The following is a 13,275-nucleotide window of genomic DNA, read 5'->3' as shown; positions in this document are numbered from 1 at the left end:
GATCTCTTTGCAGTCAGGAAAACCAAGAACTTATTCCATTCAGAAATAAGTAATTACTAGAGTAAACTTTGAACTTTACAGTTTGGAAAAACCTGCAGTCAGTGCTAATTATGAAAAACAACAAAGCCTTGTTACTAGTCAAGTTATTTAACTTAGAAAATGCTTTTTTCCCTCCATTTGTATTAATACCTAGAGAAAGCACATGGGGGGAAAAAAAACCACACCCCAAACCATAATTACTGTCAAACACACACAAGACAACATAGCCAGGACATTTCTTAGCTGTCTCAGAGTTTAAATTTTAATAGAAACATCAATGTTATATGTACATAAGCTTGTTACGGATAAGACTCTAAACAAGAAAAAATACAGAATTTACTGCATACCACTTAAAGACAAAAGACAGCATTATGCTCTCTGGTATCAAATCTTTGTGAAATCAAGAAAAATTGAACAGAGTATTTAGATTATCTGCCACGTGATGAAAAGTAATTTAATAAAATTTAAATGTTCTGACAACACATGCACATATAGGAAGAAAACCTCTTACCAACTCTGTCTGGAAGGACTTCAAGTGCTGAAACTCTTTCATCTTTGTGCAGTTCTAGTCCATACACACAATCAAATCCATCATACTTTATAAGATAGAGAGAGGGATTTACAGGAACTTGATCAAGAACTGTGCCCTTCCATTGTGTTACAGGTCCACTCCCTTCTTTCCAGCCATGCTGTATTCTGCAGCCTACAATGTTTCTTCGTGGCTGAGAAATAGGTTTGCTTGGTCCAACATTGTTTCTATGCTTTCTGTACACAGATACAAACATAACATTAAACAAGTACATACTCAAAATTCTACTCCGGACAAGAGCCGTATGCTTTAAGAAGACAATATATTATATGTTAATAAAGATACATTAAATTCTAACACGTACAGCTTAGCGCACCTTATTCAAATTAGGGTATAAAACATATTACATTGTAATGGAAAAAGAAAAAACACACTGAAAAGCAGTGGAACACTGTCAACATTTTGTATAAGGTTGCTTTCATAATAGTAGTTTCTAAAACCAGTTTGCTTAAGCCAAAAGAACTATTTTAGCCACTGCTACACTGAACATCAAAAGTAAAACTTGCTTGTTAAACCCCTAAATCAGGTCTCAAAGAGCAATGTTACCTAACAGTATTATACTTTTGCTACTTTGTTGCTCTCCACAAAACAGTAAACATAATTCCCTTACCCCAGGAGGAAGAAGTCAGTGGAAACATTAGTGGTGGTTGACTAAAATTTTTCAAAGCATTTGTTTTCCCTAACCTGTGTTGTCATCTGAAGGAAATTTCACTTCCCGCTGCACTTACAGGTATCTTTGACTTCAGGTGTTTTTAAAGACACATGGTAGTGACAATTTTCTTCTAACATTCCTTTTTAGTACAACACAAGAAAAATGATATGCAAAGGTCACAGCAATAGAAGGGATACTCTTTAAAGTGGATAATAGATTACATATATTTTTTATCCTTCCTCAGTTTTTTAATCCAACTTGCACAGAAATATTCCTTCTGGTGAATATCAGTTGCTCTGATAAACAGTCATGTAAGCTATTTGACAGTTTCAACCCACTAAAACAGTGTTACACAAGTTTTATTCTGCTCAGTTAAAAGAAAAACCCAGTAACTGACAGTTGTGAATGCAAGTGAAGAAACAGATGAACATTATGACAGTACATTGGTGATAAATGTATATTATCTTTAATTTAGCATGCTACAATATGCATATTAATTCCTAAAAAGATATTTAGAGGGTTGCCTGATTGAAATTCTCACTAATGTTAGCTAATTCCAAACTAAATTTCTGCATTAGTTACCCATTATAGTAAACTTCATTTAAATGGCAATAAAATATACACATCACTAGCATGCTTAAAAACAATATCTAAAAAAAGAAAAATCAGTTGCAGAAAACAACATCCATCCTTAGATTAGTGGCAGTGACCAAAGAAAAATGTCTCCAGGAACAGTGAAAGCTCACAGTGAAGCCCATGTATCACCCAAAAGACACAAATAGCAATCATATCAGTAAAGTCTCATAATTAGTCTTAAAGAATAAAAACAGTATATAAAATCAGTAATGCTGAAGATGTAACGATAACTCTATTAAAAACAAGATGTACAATTCCTTCAGCAGCTTGTCCCACCCCCAGACTTTCATTCTCCATTAAAATCTTAGCAGAGTTCCACAGTATCTTTTGTCAAATTTAACTTCTGTGATGATTTAACCTTATCAAGGAGGTCAGTCTGCATTCATAAGCAGTGTTGTCAAAGTTAGGAGCATTATAGAAATGCTAATAACCTCTTCCAGGTAAGAAGCACTCCCCTGCAAAGTTGGTTCTAATTTTCCACAGAAACTTGAACACGTTCAAATACTAGTCCTTGCTCAAGTCTTTCTTTTTAAAAAATAAAATAGTCTCAGTAATATTTTATTGTGAAGAAATGACCGATCTGGTTCTTGGGCACAATGAGAATGAGTTTGTTCTGCATGCAATTAATTTATTTGGAATCATAAAATCATAGGATCATTAAGGTTGGAAAAGACCTCTAGGATCATCAAGTCCAACCGTCAACCCAACACCACCATGTCTCCTAAACCATGACCTGAAGTGACATGTCTACACGTCTTCTGAAAATCTTCAGGGATGGTGACTCCACCACCTTTCTTGGCAGCCTGTTCCAATGCCTGACCACTCTTTCAGTGAAGAAGTTTTTCCTAATATCCAATATAAACCTTCTCTGATGCAGCTTTAGGCCATTTCCTCTTGTCCTATTGCTAGTAACTTGGGAGAAGAAACCAACACCCACCTCACTACAACCTCCTTTCAGGTAGTTGTAGAGAGCGATAAGGTCTCCCCTCAGCCTCCTCTTCTCCTGGCTAAACAACCCCAGTTCCCTCAAGCTCTCCTTATAAGACTTGCTCTCTAGACCCTTCACCAGCTTCACTGCCCTTCTTTGGACATGCGCCAGCAACTCAGTGTCTTTCTTGTACTGAGGGGCCCAAAACTGAACACAGTACTCAAGGTGCGGCCTCACCAGTGCCGAGTACAGGGGCACGATCACTTCCCTACTCCTGCTGGCTACACTATTCCTGATACAAGCCAGGATGCTGTTGGCCTTCTTGGCCACCTGGGCACACTGCTGGCTCATACTGGCTGTCGACCAACACCTCCAGGTCCTTTTCCGCCAGGCAGCTTTCCAGACACTCTCATTTAGTTTTAATGAATCTTAATTCCATTTTAAGGCATCCTCACCGAATAAAACCAACTTCTACTGAAGCTTAAAAGTTAAAGTTGAAAAAGGTAAAAAAATACTGTTCATGTTTAACCACACAGTCAATTTTACTTTCTGCCTATAAAGCATAATCATAACATTTAAATTTGCACAATTAAGTGAAAAGCATCAGTAATTTTAAAAAATAAGATGGAGGAAGACTACATAATTAAGTCAAAATTGCTAACTACCTTTTAAAATGCCTTGGAGAGAGCAAAAAGCATTACAAATGCAGTTACAAATCAAGCAGTAGCTAGGTATACTTGCAGTTCAAGTTTTTCTTTGTCTGAAGGCTGTACTACTAGACAGTCACTCATTCTCATTTGTACTGGTTCATATAGCAAGAAATATGCTTTTCAAATGAATAAATTGACAAAAAAACCTATTTTTGCTTGTATCTGAACATGTAATAAGAAAGAAAACATAGGTTTCTAACTGACTACAACTAATAGAATCTTAGAATGGTCAGCCTTTAAAGATCATCTAGTCCCAACCTTTCTACCATGGGCAGGGACACCTGTCATTAGATCAGGTTGCTCAAAGCCCCATCCAACCTCACCTTGAACACTTCCCAATGATGGGGCATACACAATGTCTCTGGGCAACCTGTTCCAGTGTCTCACCACCCTCATTGTAAAAAAAAAATATTCCTTATGCCTAATCTAAATCAACCCTCTTTCAGTTAAAAATCCATTGCCCCTTGTCCTGTCACTACAGGCCTTGGTAAAAAGTCTGTCTCCATCTTTCTCATAAGCTCCCTTTAAGTATTGGAAGGCCGCAATAAGGTGTCCCTGGAGCCTTCTCTTCTCCAGGCTGAATAACCCCAACTCTCTCAGCCTTTCTTCATAGGAGAGGTGTTCCAGCCCTCTGACCATTTTTATGGCCCTCCTCTGGACCCACTCCAACAAACAGGTCCATGTCTTCCTTGTACTGGGGGATCCCAGAGCTGGACTCAGTGCTCCAGATGGGGTCTCATGAGAGCAGAGTAGAAGGGGAGAATCAGCTCCCTCGACCTGCTGGCCACGCTTCTTTGTATGCAGTCCAGGATATGGTTGGCTTTCTGGGCTGCAAGCACACATTGCCACCTCATGTCCAATTTTTCATCCACCAGTATGCCCAAGTCCTTCTCTGCAGGGCTGCTCTCAATCCATTCATCCCCCAGCCTGTATTGATACTAGGGATTGCCCTGACCCAGGTGCAGGACCTTGCACTCGGCCTTGTGCACTTGGCCTTCATGAGGCTCACACAGGCCTACTCTTCAAGCCTGTCAAGGTCCCTCTGGATAGCATCCCTTCCCTCTAGTGAATCGACTGCACCACTCAGCTTGGTGTCATCTGCTAACTTGCTGTGAGTGCACTCAATCCCACTGTCTATGTCATTGATGAAGATATTAAATAGTATTGGTCCCAGTACGGACCCTTGAGGGACACCACTCCTTATTGGTTTCCACTTAGACGTTGAGCCATTGACTTTGAATGTAGCCATCCAGCTAATTCCTTATCCGTCTAACAGTCCATCCATCAAAAAAATATCTCTCCAATTTATAGTCCAGAATGTTGCTCTTCCCTTATCCACCAGTGCAGTCACTCCATCGTAGATGGCCTCCAGATTAGTCAGGCACGATTTGCCCTTGGAGAAGCCAGGCTGGCTATCTCTAATCACCTCCCTGTCTTCCACACATTTCGACATGTCTTCCAGGAGGATCTCCTCTGTGACCTTACCGGGCACAGAGGTGAGGCTGACTGGTTGTTAGTTCCTAGGGTCTTCCTTATTATCATTTTTCAAAATCGGTGTGATAATATTAAAAATGGGTGTGCAATAAGAGCTACCACTATACTTATCTATAAGATAATAGCAACTTTCTCAAACCTCTTTTAATCTCAGTAGTATGCTATTTCTGTGATAAGCAGAGTAACATGTACATATATAACCTTTTGAGATGCTATAATCAGAAAGCCCAAAATGTTTCCCTTCTGTTTTATTAGAACTATCTTTACAATTCCACAAAGTTTTGTTCTTAAAGACTGGGATAACATTTCAATACCCTAGACATTCAATATTTCAATTTCCCTACATATATAAAACCCAAGGAGCCAGAAAAACCAAATAACACCAAGTCCTAAAAATAGTTCTTGATGTGTCAGTTATGCCCTCATTGTAAAGGGCCCTTCAATTGCACTAATTTTTGGAGCCTCTTATTTCATAGCAATCATAGAATCACTGAGGCTGGAAAAGACCTTTGAGATCATCGAGTCCAACTGTAAACCTGACGCTGCCAAGTCCACCACTAAAACATGTCACTAAGCACCCTGTCTACGTGTCTTTTAAATACCTCCAGGGATGGTGACTCAACCACTTCCCTGAGCTGCCTGTTCAAAAGCTTGATAACCTTTTTGGTGAATAAATTTTTCCCAACATCCAATCTAAACCTCCCCTAACGCGACTTTCGGCTGTTTCCTCTTGTCCTATCACTTGTTACTTAAGAGAACAAACCAACGCCCACCTCGCTATAACCTCTTTTCAGGTAGTTGTAAGAGGGCCTCCTTTTCTCCAGACTAAACGACCCCAGCTCCCTCAGCCATTCCTCATAAGACTTGTTTCCTAGACCCTTCACCAGCTTCACTGCCCTTCTCTGGATGCCCTCCAGCACCTCTATGTCTTTCTTGTACTGAGGGGCCCAAAACTGAACACAGTACTCAAGGTGCGGCCTCACCAGTGCCGAGTACAGGGGCACGATCACTTCCCTACTCCTGCTGGCCACACTATTTCTGTTACAAGCCAGGATGCTGTTGGCTTTCTTGGCCACCTGGGCACACTGCTGGCTCATATTGGCTGTCGACCAACACCTCCAGGTCCTTTTCTGCCAGGTGACTTTCCAGCCAATTTTCAAGGCTGTAGTGTTGCATGGGGTGGTTGTGATCCAAACGCAGGACCCAGCACTTAGCCTTCGTGAATCTCATTCACTTGGCCTTGGCCCATCGATCCAGCCTGTCCAGATTTCTCTGCAGAGCCTTTCTACCCTCAAGCAGATCAACACTCCTGCCCAACTTGGTGTCCTCTGCAAACTTACTGAGGGTGCACTTGATACACTCATCTAGATCATTGATAAAGATTAAACAGAAATGGCCCAAATACTGAGCTCTGGGGAACACTGCTTGTGACCGGCTGCCAACTGGTTTTAACTCCATTCACCACAACTCTCTGGGCTCAGCCATCCAGCCAGTCTTTTACCCAGCGAAGAGTAATCACAGAATCACAGTAATGGCCTGTCCAAGCCACGAGCAGCCAGTTTCTCCAGGAGACTGCTGTAGGAAACAGTGTCAAAGCCTTTACTGAAGTCCAGGTAAACAACATCCACAGCCTTTTCCCTCATCCACTAAGCGCATCACCTTGTCATAGAAGGAGATCAGGTTAGTCAAACAAGACGTGCCTTTCATAACCCTATGCTGACTGGGTCTGATCAACTAGTTGCCCTGTATGTGCCATTTGATGGCACTCAAGATGATCTGCTCCATAACCTTCCCTGGCACTGAGGTCAGACTGACAGGCCTGTAGGTCCCCAGATCCTCCTTCCAGCTCTTTTTGTAGATGGGTGTCACATTTGCTAACCTCCAGTCAACTGGGATCTCCCCAGTTGGCCAGGAATGCTGATAAATGATTGGAAGTGGCTTGGTGAGCACTTCCGCCAGCTCCCTCAGTACCCTTGGGTGGATCCCATCTGGCCCCGTAGACTTGTGTGTGTCTAAGTGGTGTAGCTGGTTGCTAACCATTTCCCCTTGGATTATGGGGGCTCCATTCTGCTCCCCGTCCTTGTCTTCCAGCTCAGGGGGCTGGGTACCCAGAGAACAACTGGTCTTACTATTAAAGACTGAGGCAAAGAAGGCATTAACTACCTCAGCCTTTTCCTCATCCTTTGTCACTACGTTCCCCCCACCACGTCCAATAAAGGATGGAGATTCTCCTTAGCCCTCCTTCTGTTGTTAATGTATTTATAGAAACATTTTCATTGTCTTTTACAGCAGTAGCCAAATTAAGTTCTAGTTGAGCTTTGGCCCTTCTAATTTTCTCCCTGCATATCCTCACAATATCCTTTTAGTCCTCCTGAGTTGCCTGCCTCTCCTTCCGATGGTCATAAACTCTCTTTTTTTTTTTTTTTCCTTTTTTTCCTGAGTTCCAGCCAAAGCTCTCTGTTCAGCCAGGCCAGTCTTCTTCCCCACCAGCTCATCCTTTAGCACATAGGGATGGCCTGCTCCTGCACCTTTAAGATTTCCTTCTTGAAGAATGTCCATCCTTCCTGGACTCCTTTGCCCTTCAGGACTGCCTCCCAAGGGACTCTGTCAACCACACTCCTAAACAGGCCTAAGTCTGCCCTCCAGAAGTCCAAGGTAGCAGTTCTGCTAACCACCCACCTTACTTCTCCAAAAATCAAAAACTCTATCATTTCATGATCACTGTGCCCAAGACGGCCTCCAACTATCACATCACCCACAAGTCCTTCTCTGTTTGCAAACAACAGTTCTAGCAGGGCACCTTCCCTAGTTGGCTCGCTCACCAACTGTGTCAGGAAGTTACCTTCCACACGCTCCAGGATCCTCCTAGGCTGTTTCCTCTCCGCTGTATTATATTTCCAGCAGACATCTGGTAAGTCGCAGTCCCCCACGAGAACAAAGGCTAGCAATCGTGAGACTTCTCCCAGCTGCTTATAGAATATTTCATCTGCCTCCCCATCCTGGTTGCGTGGTCTATAACAGACTCCCACCATGATATCTGCCTTATTGGCCTTTCCCCTGACTCTTACCCATTAACACTTGACCCTTTCATCACCATCGTCAACCTCTAGACAGTCAAAACACTCCCTAACATACAGGGTTACCCCACCGCCTCTCCTTCCTTGCCTATCCCTTCTGAAGAGTTTATAACCATTGCAGCACTCCAGTTGTGCGAGTCATCCCATCACATTTGCATGACTGCAACTATATCATAGTTTTCCAGCTGCACAATGGCTTCCAACTCGTCCTGTTTGTTGCTCATGCTGTGTGCGTTGGTGTAGATGCACTTCAGTTGGACTATTGGTCCTGCCACCTTTTTTGGGGGAGAAGCCCTAATTCCTATGTTACCGTTCTCAGGCACTTCCATGGTTTCTAACACATCAATAACCCTTGCGTCTTTGCTGCCATGTGGATCTCCATCGCATACCTCCACTGAGATGGCAGACTGAGGGACCTTGCTAGCACACCGTCCCACAAACATTGGCATGTGTCACGGTTTTAGCTGGGATAGAGTTAATTTTCTTCACTCTAGCTGGTATAGTGCTGTGCTTTGAAATTAGCATGGAAAAAAACCTGTTGAGATAACACACAGATGTTTGGGCTGTTGCTGGGCAGCGCTTGTACTAGTCAAGGACATGTCTAGCTTCCCATGCTCTGCTGGGTGCACAAGAAGCCAGGAGGGGAGGGGGCACAGCTAAGAGAGCGGATTCAGACTGACCAAAGGGATATTCCATATCATGTAACGTCATGCCCAGTATGTTAACTGGGAGGAGCTGTCCGGGGGAGGGAGGTAGCAATCGCGGCTTGGGGACAGGCAGTGTCGGTCGGCGGGTGGTGAGCAGTTGTATCGTTCGTGTTTCTGTGGTTTTTTTCCTTTTTTTTTCTTTCCCTTCCTTTTCCATTTTATTATATTAACATTATTGTCATTATTATAATAATCATTATTATAATTATTATTTTATTGTAATTATTAAACTGCTTATCTCAACCCACAAGTTCTTTTGCTCTTCCGATTCTCTTCCCCATCCCGCAGGGGTGGGGGGGAGTGAGCGAGCGGCTACGTGGTGTTTAGTTGCCAGCTGAGGCTGAACCACGACAAGGGTGTAGGCCGACTTAACCTTGGCGACACCTCCAAGCTAGATGAACCATCGGCCTTGCCATTGTTCGGTTCCACTTGCAGAGCCTCGTACCTATTATGTAAGATCACCTGGGAAGGTGGGGTAGTCACAGCAGAGACGCGCCTGCTGCACTGGGCCAGAACTTGTCACCATTGTCCCCCATCCCGTAAGTTACCATGGTCTGCTGGGTGGAGAGAGGATAGGGAATCCTCTGTATCACGTCCTGTCTGCCTGACAGGCCTGTCCCAGGAATGGTAGAGTGCGATTCCAGTAGTCTACCTCTCTCTCGGACTCCCTGGTTCAGGAAACTCCCCTGTACACTGCGCTGGAGTGCTCTGCTGCAGATCATGCAGGCACTGGCGCTGCTCACCTCAGCTACTGAGTATCTTGAAGGCATTAAGCTGATAAGTAAAATCTTGTTACAGGAAAAAGATTTATTAGCAGAACCAGATCACAGAAACTTCAAAGAAATTTAGAAAATAGTGCAAATGAAGCAGAGTAGCAATGGTCAGTACAATTTCTTTATTTCATGGTGCCATGTAGAAAAGTTATTAAAAATAGACCCAAATTAGAATTTTGATCTTACTACAGACTGTCACTAACAGGGAATTGTATAATCAGAGAATTGTTATAAACTATTTTTCCTCAATATTCAGACTATGAAGCTCATTGCTAGAGACATAAGTTTTAAAGTACTTTCTGTACTCATTCAAAAAGCCATAATTCAGTTGTGAAATTATTTTTCTTATGATTATAAGTGTATTGGGTATACGTGGCAAAGTTTAGGTAGCAGACACACATACACATACACGTGAAGACAGCTGCAGGGGTGGCCTCAATGGGAAGAAGTCAGGGGCTGCCCTGTGCCAGAGACGGCTGGATCCAGCTGGCCCGGCAATTGCTCCACTGTAGGCCAAAGTTGAACCAATCAGCAAAGTTGGTAGTGCCTTTGTGAAAGTGTATTTAAGTAAGGGGAAAAAAACCCACTAGACAGGCAGAGAAGGAAGGGGAAAAAAAAAGGGGGGGGGGAGTGTGAGAAACAGCAGAGGGAACACCAAGTTCAGAAAAGGAGGTATTCCATGGTGCTAGAGCAGATATCCACACTGCTGCCTGTGTAGGACCCATGCTGGTACAGTTAGATATTTACTGAAGGATCTGTGGCCCATGGAGAACTCATGCCAGAGCAGAGTTTTCCTGACAGGACTGTGTGCTGGTTTTGGCTGAGAAGGGGTTAATTCTCCTCACTGTGGGGGGTCGGATACCTTTCCAGCTTCCCGCACTCTGCTGCGTGGCGGGGGGGGGGCTGGGAGGGGCAGGGCCGTGGCGGGGGTGGCTGACCCCAACTGGCCAATGGGATGTTCATTCCATACCATGTGACACTATGACCAGTATATTAAGGCAGGGCGGTTTGTGGCTCGGGAGCAGTGCGGCATTGGGTTGGCGGGTGGTGAGTGGCTGTCTCGTGTGCGGTTTGTTTCTGCGGATCGTTCCCCCCCCCCCCCTTCCCTCCTCCCCTGGGGTTTCGCGCCTCTCGTTGTTCTCCTTTACATTGCATTTCTGTTGTTGTTTCTTTTAATTTTCATTATTAAACTGTTCTTATCCCAACCCACGAGCATTACCCTTCTGATTATCTCCCCCATCTACTGGTGGGGGAGTGAGCGAGTGACTGTGTGTGGCTGAGCTGCCGGCTAAACCACGACACTGGACCATGCCCTGTTCCATCCTGTTGGCTCTTCCCTCCCCCATGAACTTCTGAACCTAGTTTAGAATCTCCCTTATGGCCTTCAAGTGCCAGTAGACTTGTTCCTCTTTTTCTTTAAATGAGGAATGTAAAAGTCATCATAACTAAATCAATGACAAAGTATGCATTACTAATTCATGGTCTGCTGTAACAGCTCATAGTAGTATCAGCATACATTTTTAAATAGTGATTCATATCCTACTTGTTTACTATAAACATGTCTACAGCACTACTTACTGTTCATTTCAAAAATGTAAGCAATGAATATTAAATAAAACCAACTCTATACTAGTCTGTCTTTCTCAGAGAAGTCAGTGAGCAGCACACAAAGTTATCTTGGTTTGGTACAAAATAAAATCTTTACCAAACAATTCTTAAACAATTAAACTAGGCTAAATTAACATAAAACTCAGTTGGGCGTTTAAGTTAAATGCCTCAAAATCATGTGACTTAGGATCATGACTTAATATAACCCTGTAAAAGCCTTTATGCTAAAAAATATACAACCTATTTAGGTATTTAATTAAGTGTATATCAACACAACAATAAAGACAAATCTAACCACCCTCAAGTACAAAAGGCAACCCACCTCTGATAGTCTTCCCATCATACACTCCTTTCTCTGAGAGGTTGAAAAAGAACAAGAGAAATTAAATTTTAACTCTACCTGTCTCTAGACAAATAAATGTTTATCTTTGCCTTGTAAGGAGATAGACAAGACTGAATAGAGAAGAGTTGGTGGAAGGAATTAGAGTAGTTTTACATCAGGTGTTGTGTCTGGAAAACAGTTAATACTAATTCAAATGTTATTCACAGAAGATATCTCTGACAGACAAATTGCTTTGGATTGATGCATGTTGTATATCACTACTATAGGGCTTCATACTCAAAATATAACTAGTAGCATTTTAATAAATTTCACCTTTCCCCAGTTTCTTTAGAGTTCACCCACCAGAGATGCAGCCAGATGCAAAATCTAGCTGCTAGACACTAAGGTCAATCATGTCTAAGCTATTACCTCTATCTTACTCATAGCAGCATTTAGCTGCCACTATTTCAAAATGTAGTAGAGAGAATAATACATACCATGAATGTATAGGATAAGCAAGTATCCTTCGCAAATACAGCCACCTTACAGAAGTATTTCAGCAAGTTCTTTATTTAAAAAAAAAGGCGAAAAATCCTTTTCAAAAACTAAAGCTGTATGTAATGAATCCTAGAGCACATGTGCCCAATTTCTGGTTTGCAACTTCTTGTCTCTGAATTATAGAGTAAATTACAGAATTGTATTGACAGGATAATTTCTCTCAGGGTGACATTCAAAATGATGTTTAGAACTCTACCAACGGTGCATTCTTTCCCACTGTCCTCCCAAAAGAATTAAAGTTTGACTCTACACACATACACTGTCTGAATACTACTCCACATGATTTTCAAGAGCAAAATGACCAGAACAATACAGATACATTTCTAGAACAGTACTTCCAGTTATTGAGAACTACACTTAGGAAAGATATTAGCAACTTACTTATGGGAAGTTCTTCTCTTCATCATGCTCGCAGAGACTCCTGCATGACCTACAATATAAATAATGGAATTACTGAACAACAAAGTGTGTTTATACACAATGTCAAAAATGTATCTTACAGAAAAATTATCTTTTTCAATTAAAAAATTTAAACACTTCATGTTGTGACTGATCAATGAGCTCCTACAATGGAAGGAGGCTCTGAGGAGACAGGCAAGGACTATGTACTCAGGAAGCTAAGTGAAGAAGTAGGGAGTGACTGATGACAACTGTTACAAAAAGCTGAACTTAACACAAAGGAGATAGTAGGTAGTCTTTGTTCTAGATAGATGGCTAGAACAGTTGACAGAATCAGATGGCTGTGTAACTGCCCTTGAGTTAACAATAATAACAACTATAATAATAATAATAAGCAAATACATATCTTCCTGAGTTAGTGAGGCCAGAATGGGTGGGTGTATACGTGGCTCAGCCAAACTGAGCATTAAAAACTCAGTATAGAGCCAAAACCAAGTATAAAGACTCAGTATAGCATATACAGTATAAAAACTGTACAACTAACAGAAAGAACTTTGAAGAGAGCAACAAGCTTGAGCCTGTTTCAACCCACATATTCCTTCCCAACAACTGGGGATGCCCAGCATCCCGATGGAGGCCAGCAACTAAGCACCACACAGCAGCTTGCTCACTCCCTGCCCGGTGGGATGGGGGAGAGAATTGGAAGAATAAAAGTGAGAAAACTCATGAGTTAAGAACACTTTAGAAATTAAAATACAATACAGCAAAATAGTAGTAGTAGTA

At 42.2% G+C, this 13,275-nt stretch overlaps 1 protein-coding gene across 7 annotated transcripts in view; it reads right to left on the bottom strand.

The window, feature by feature from the left end:
- Positions 1 to 13,275, bottom strand: part of LOC135310837 (spindlin-Z-like) — a 120,980-nt gene that overhangs the window by 6,281 nt on the left and 101,424 nt on the right. For all 7 annotated transcript variants that reach the window (XM_064439887.1, XM_064439886.1, XM_064439892.1 and 4 more), the window contains 2 exons: positions 12,475 to 12,523; positions 551 to 804 (listed from right to left, as the gene is read on the bottom strand). In XM_064439887.1, the coding sequence (XP_064295957.1) occupies positions 551 to 804; positions 12,475 to 12,523 (303 nt within the window). The remainder of the gene's footprint in view (positions 1 to 550; positions 805 to 12,474; positions 12,524 to 13,275) is intronic.

This window comes from Phalacrocorax carbo (genome assembly GCF_963921805.1).
Source record: "Phalacrocorax carbo chromosome W unlocalized genomic scaffold, bPhaCar2.1 SUPER_W_unloc_2, whole genome shotgun sequence".
Lineage (NCBI taxonomy): Eukaryota > Metazoa > Chordata > Aves > Suliformes > Phalacrocoracidae > Phalacrocorax > Phalacrocorax carbo.
Note: the sequence above shows the minus strand (reverse complement) of the source record. Positions and strands in the feature narration are given on the sequence as shown.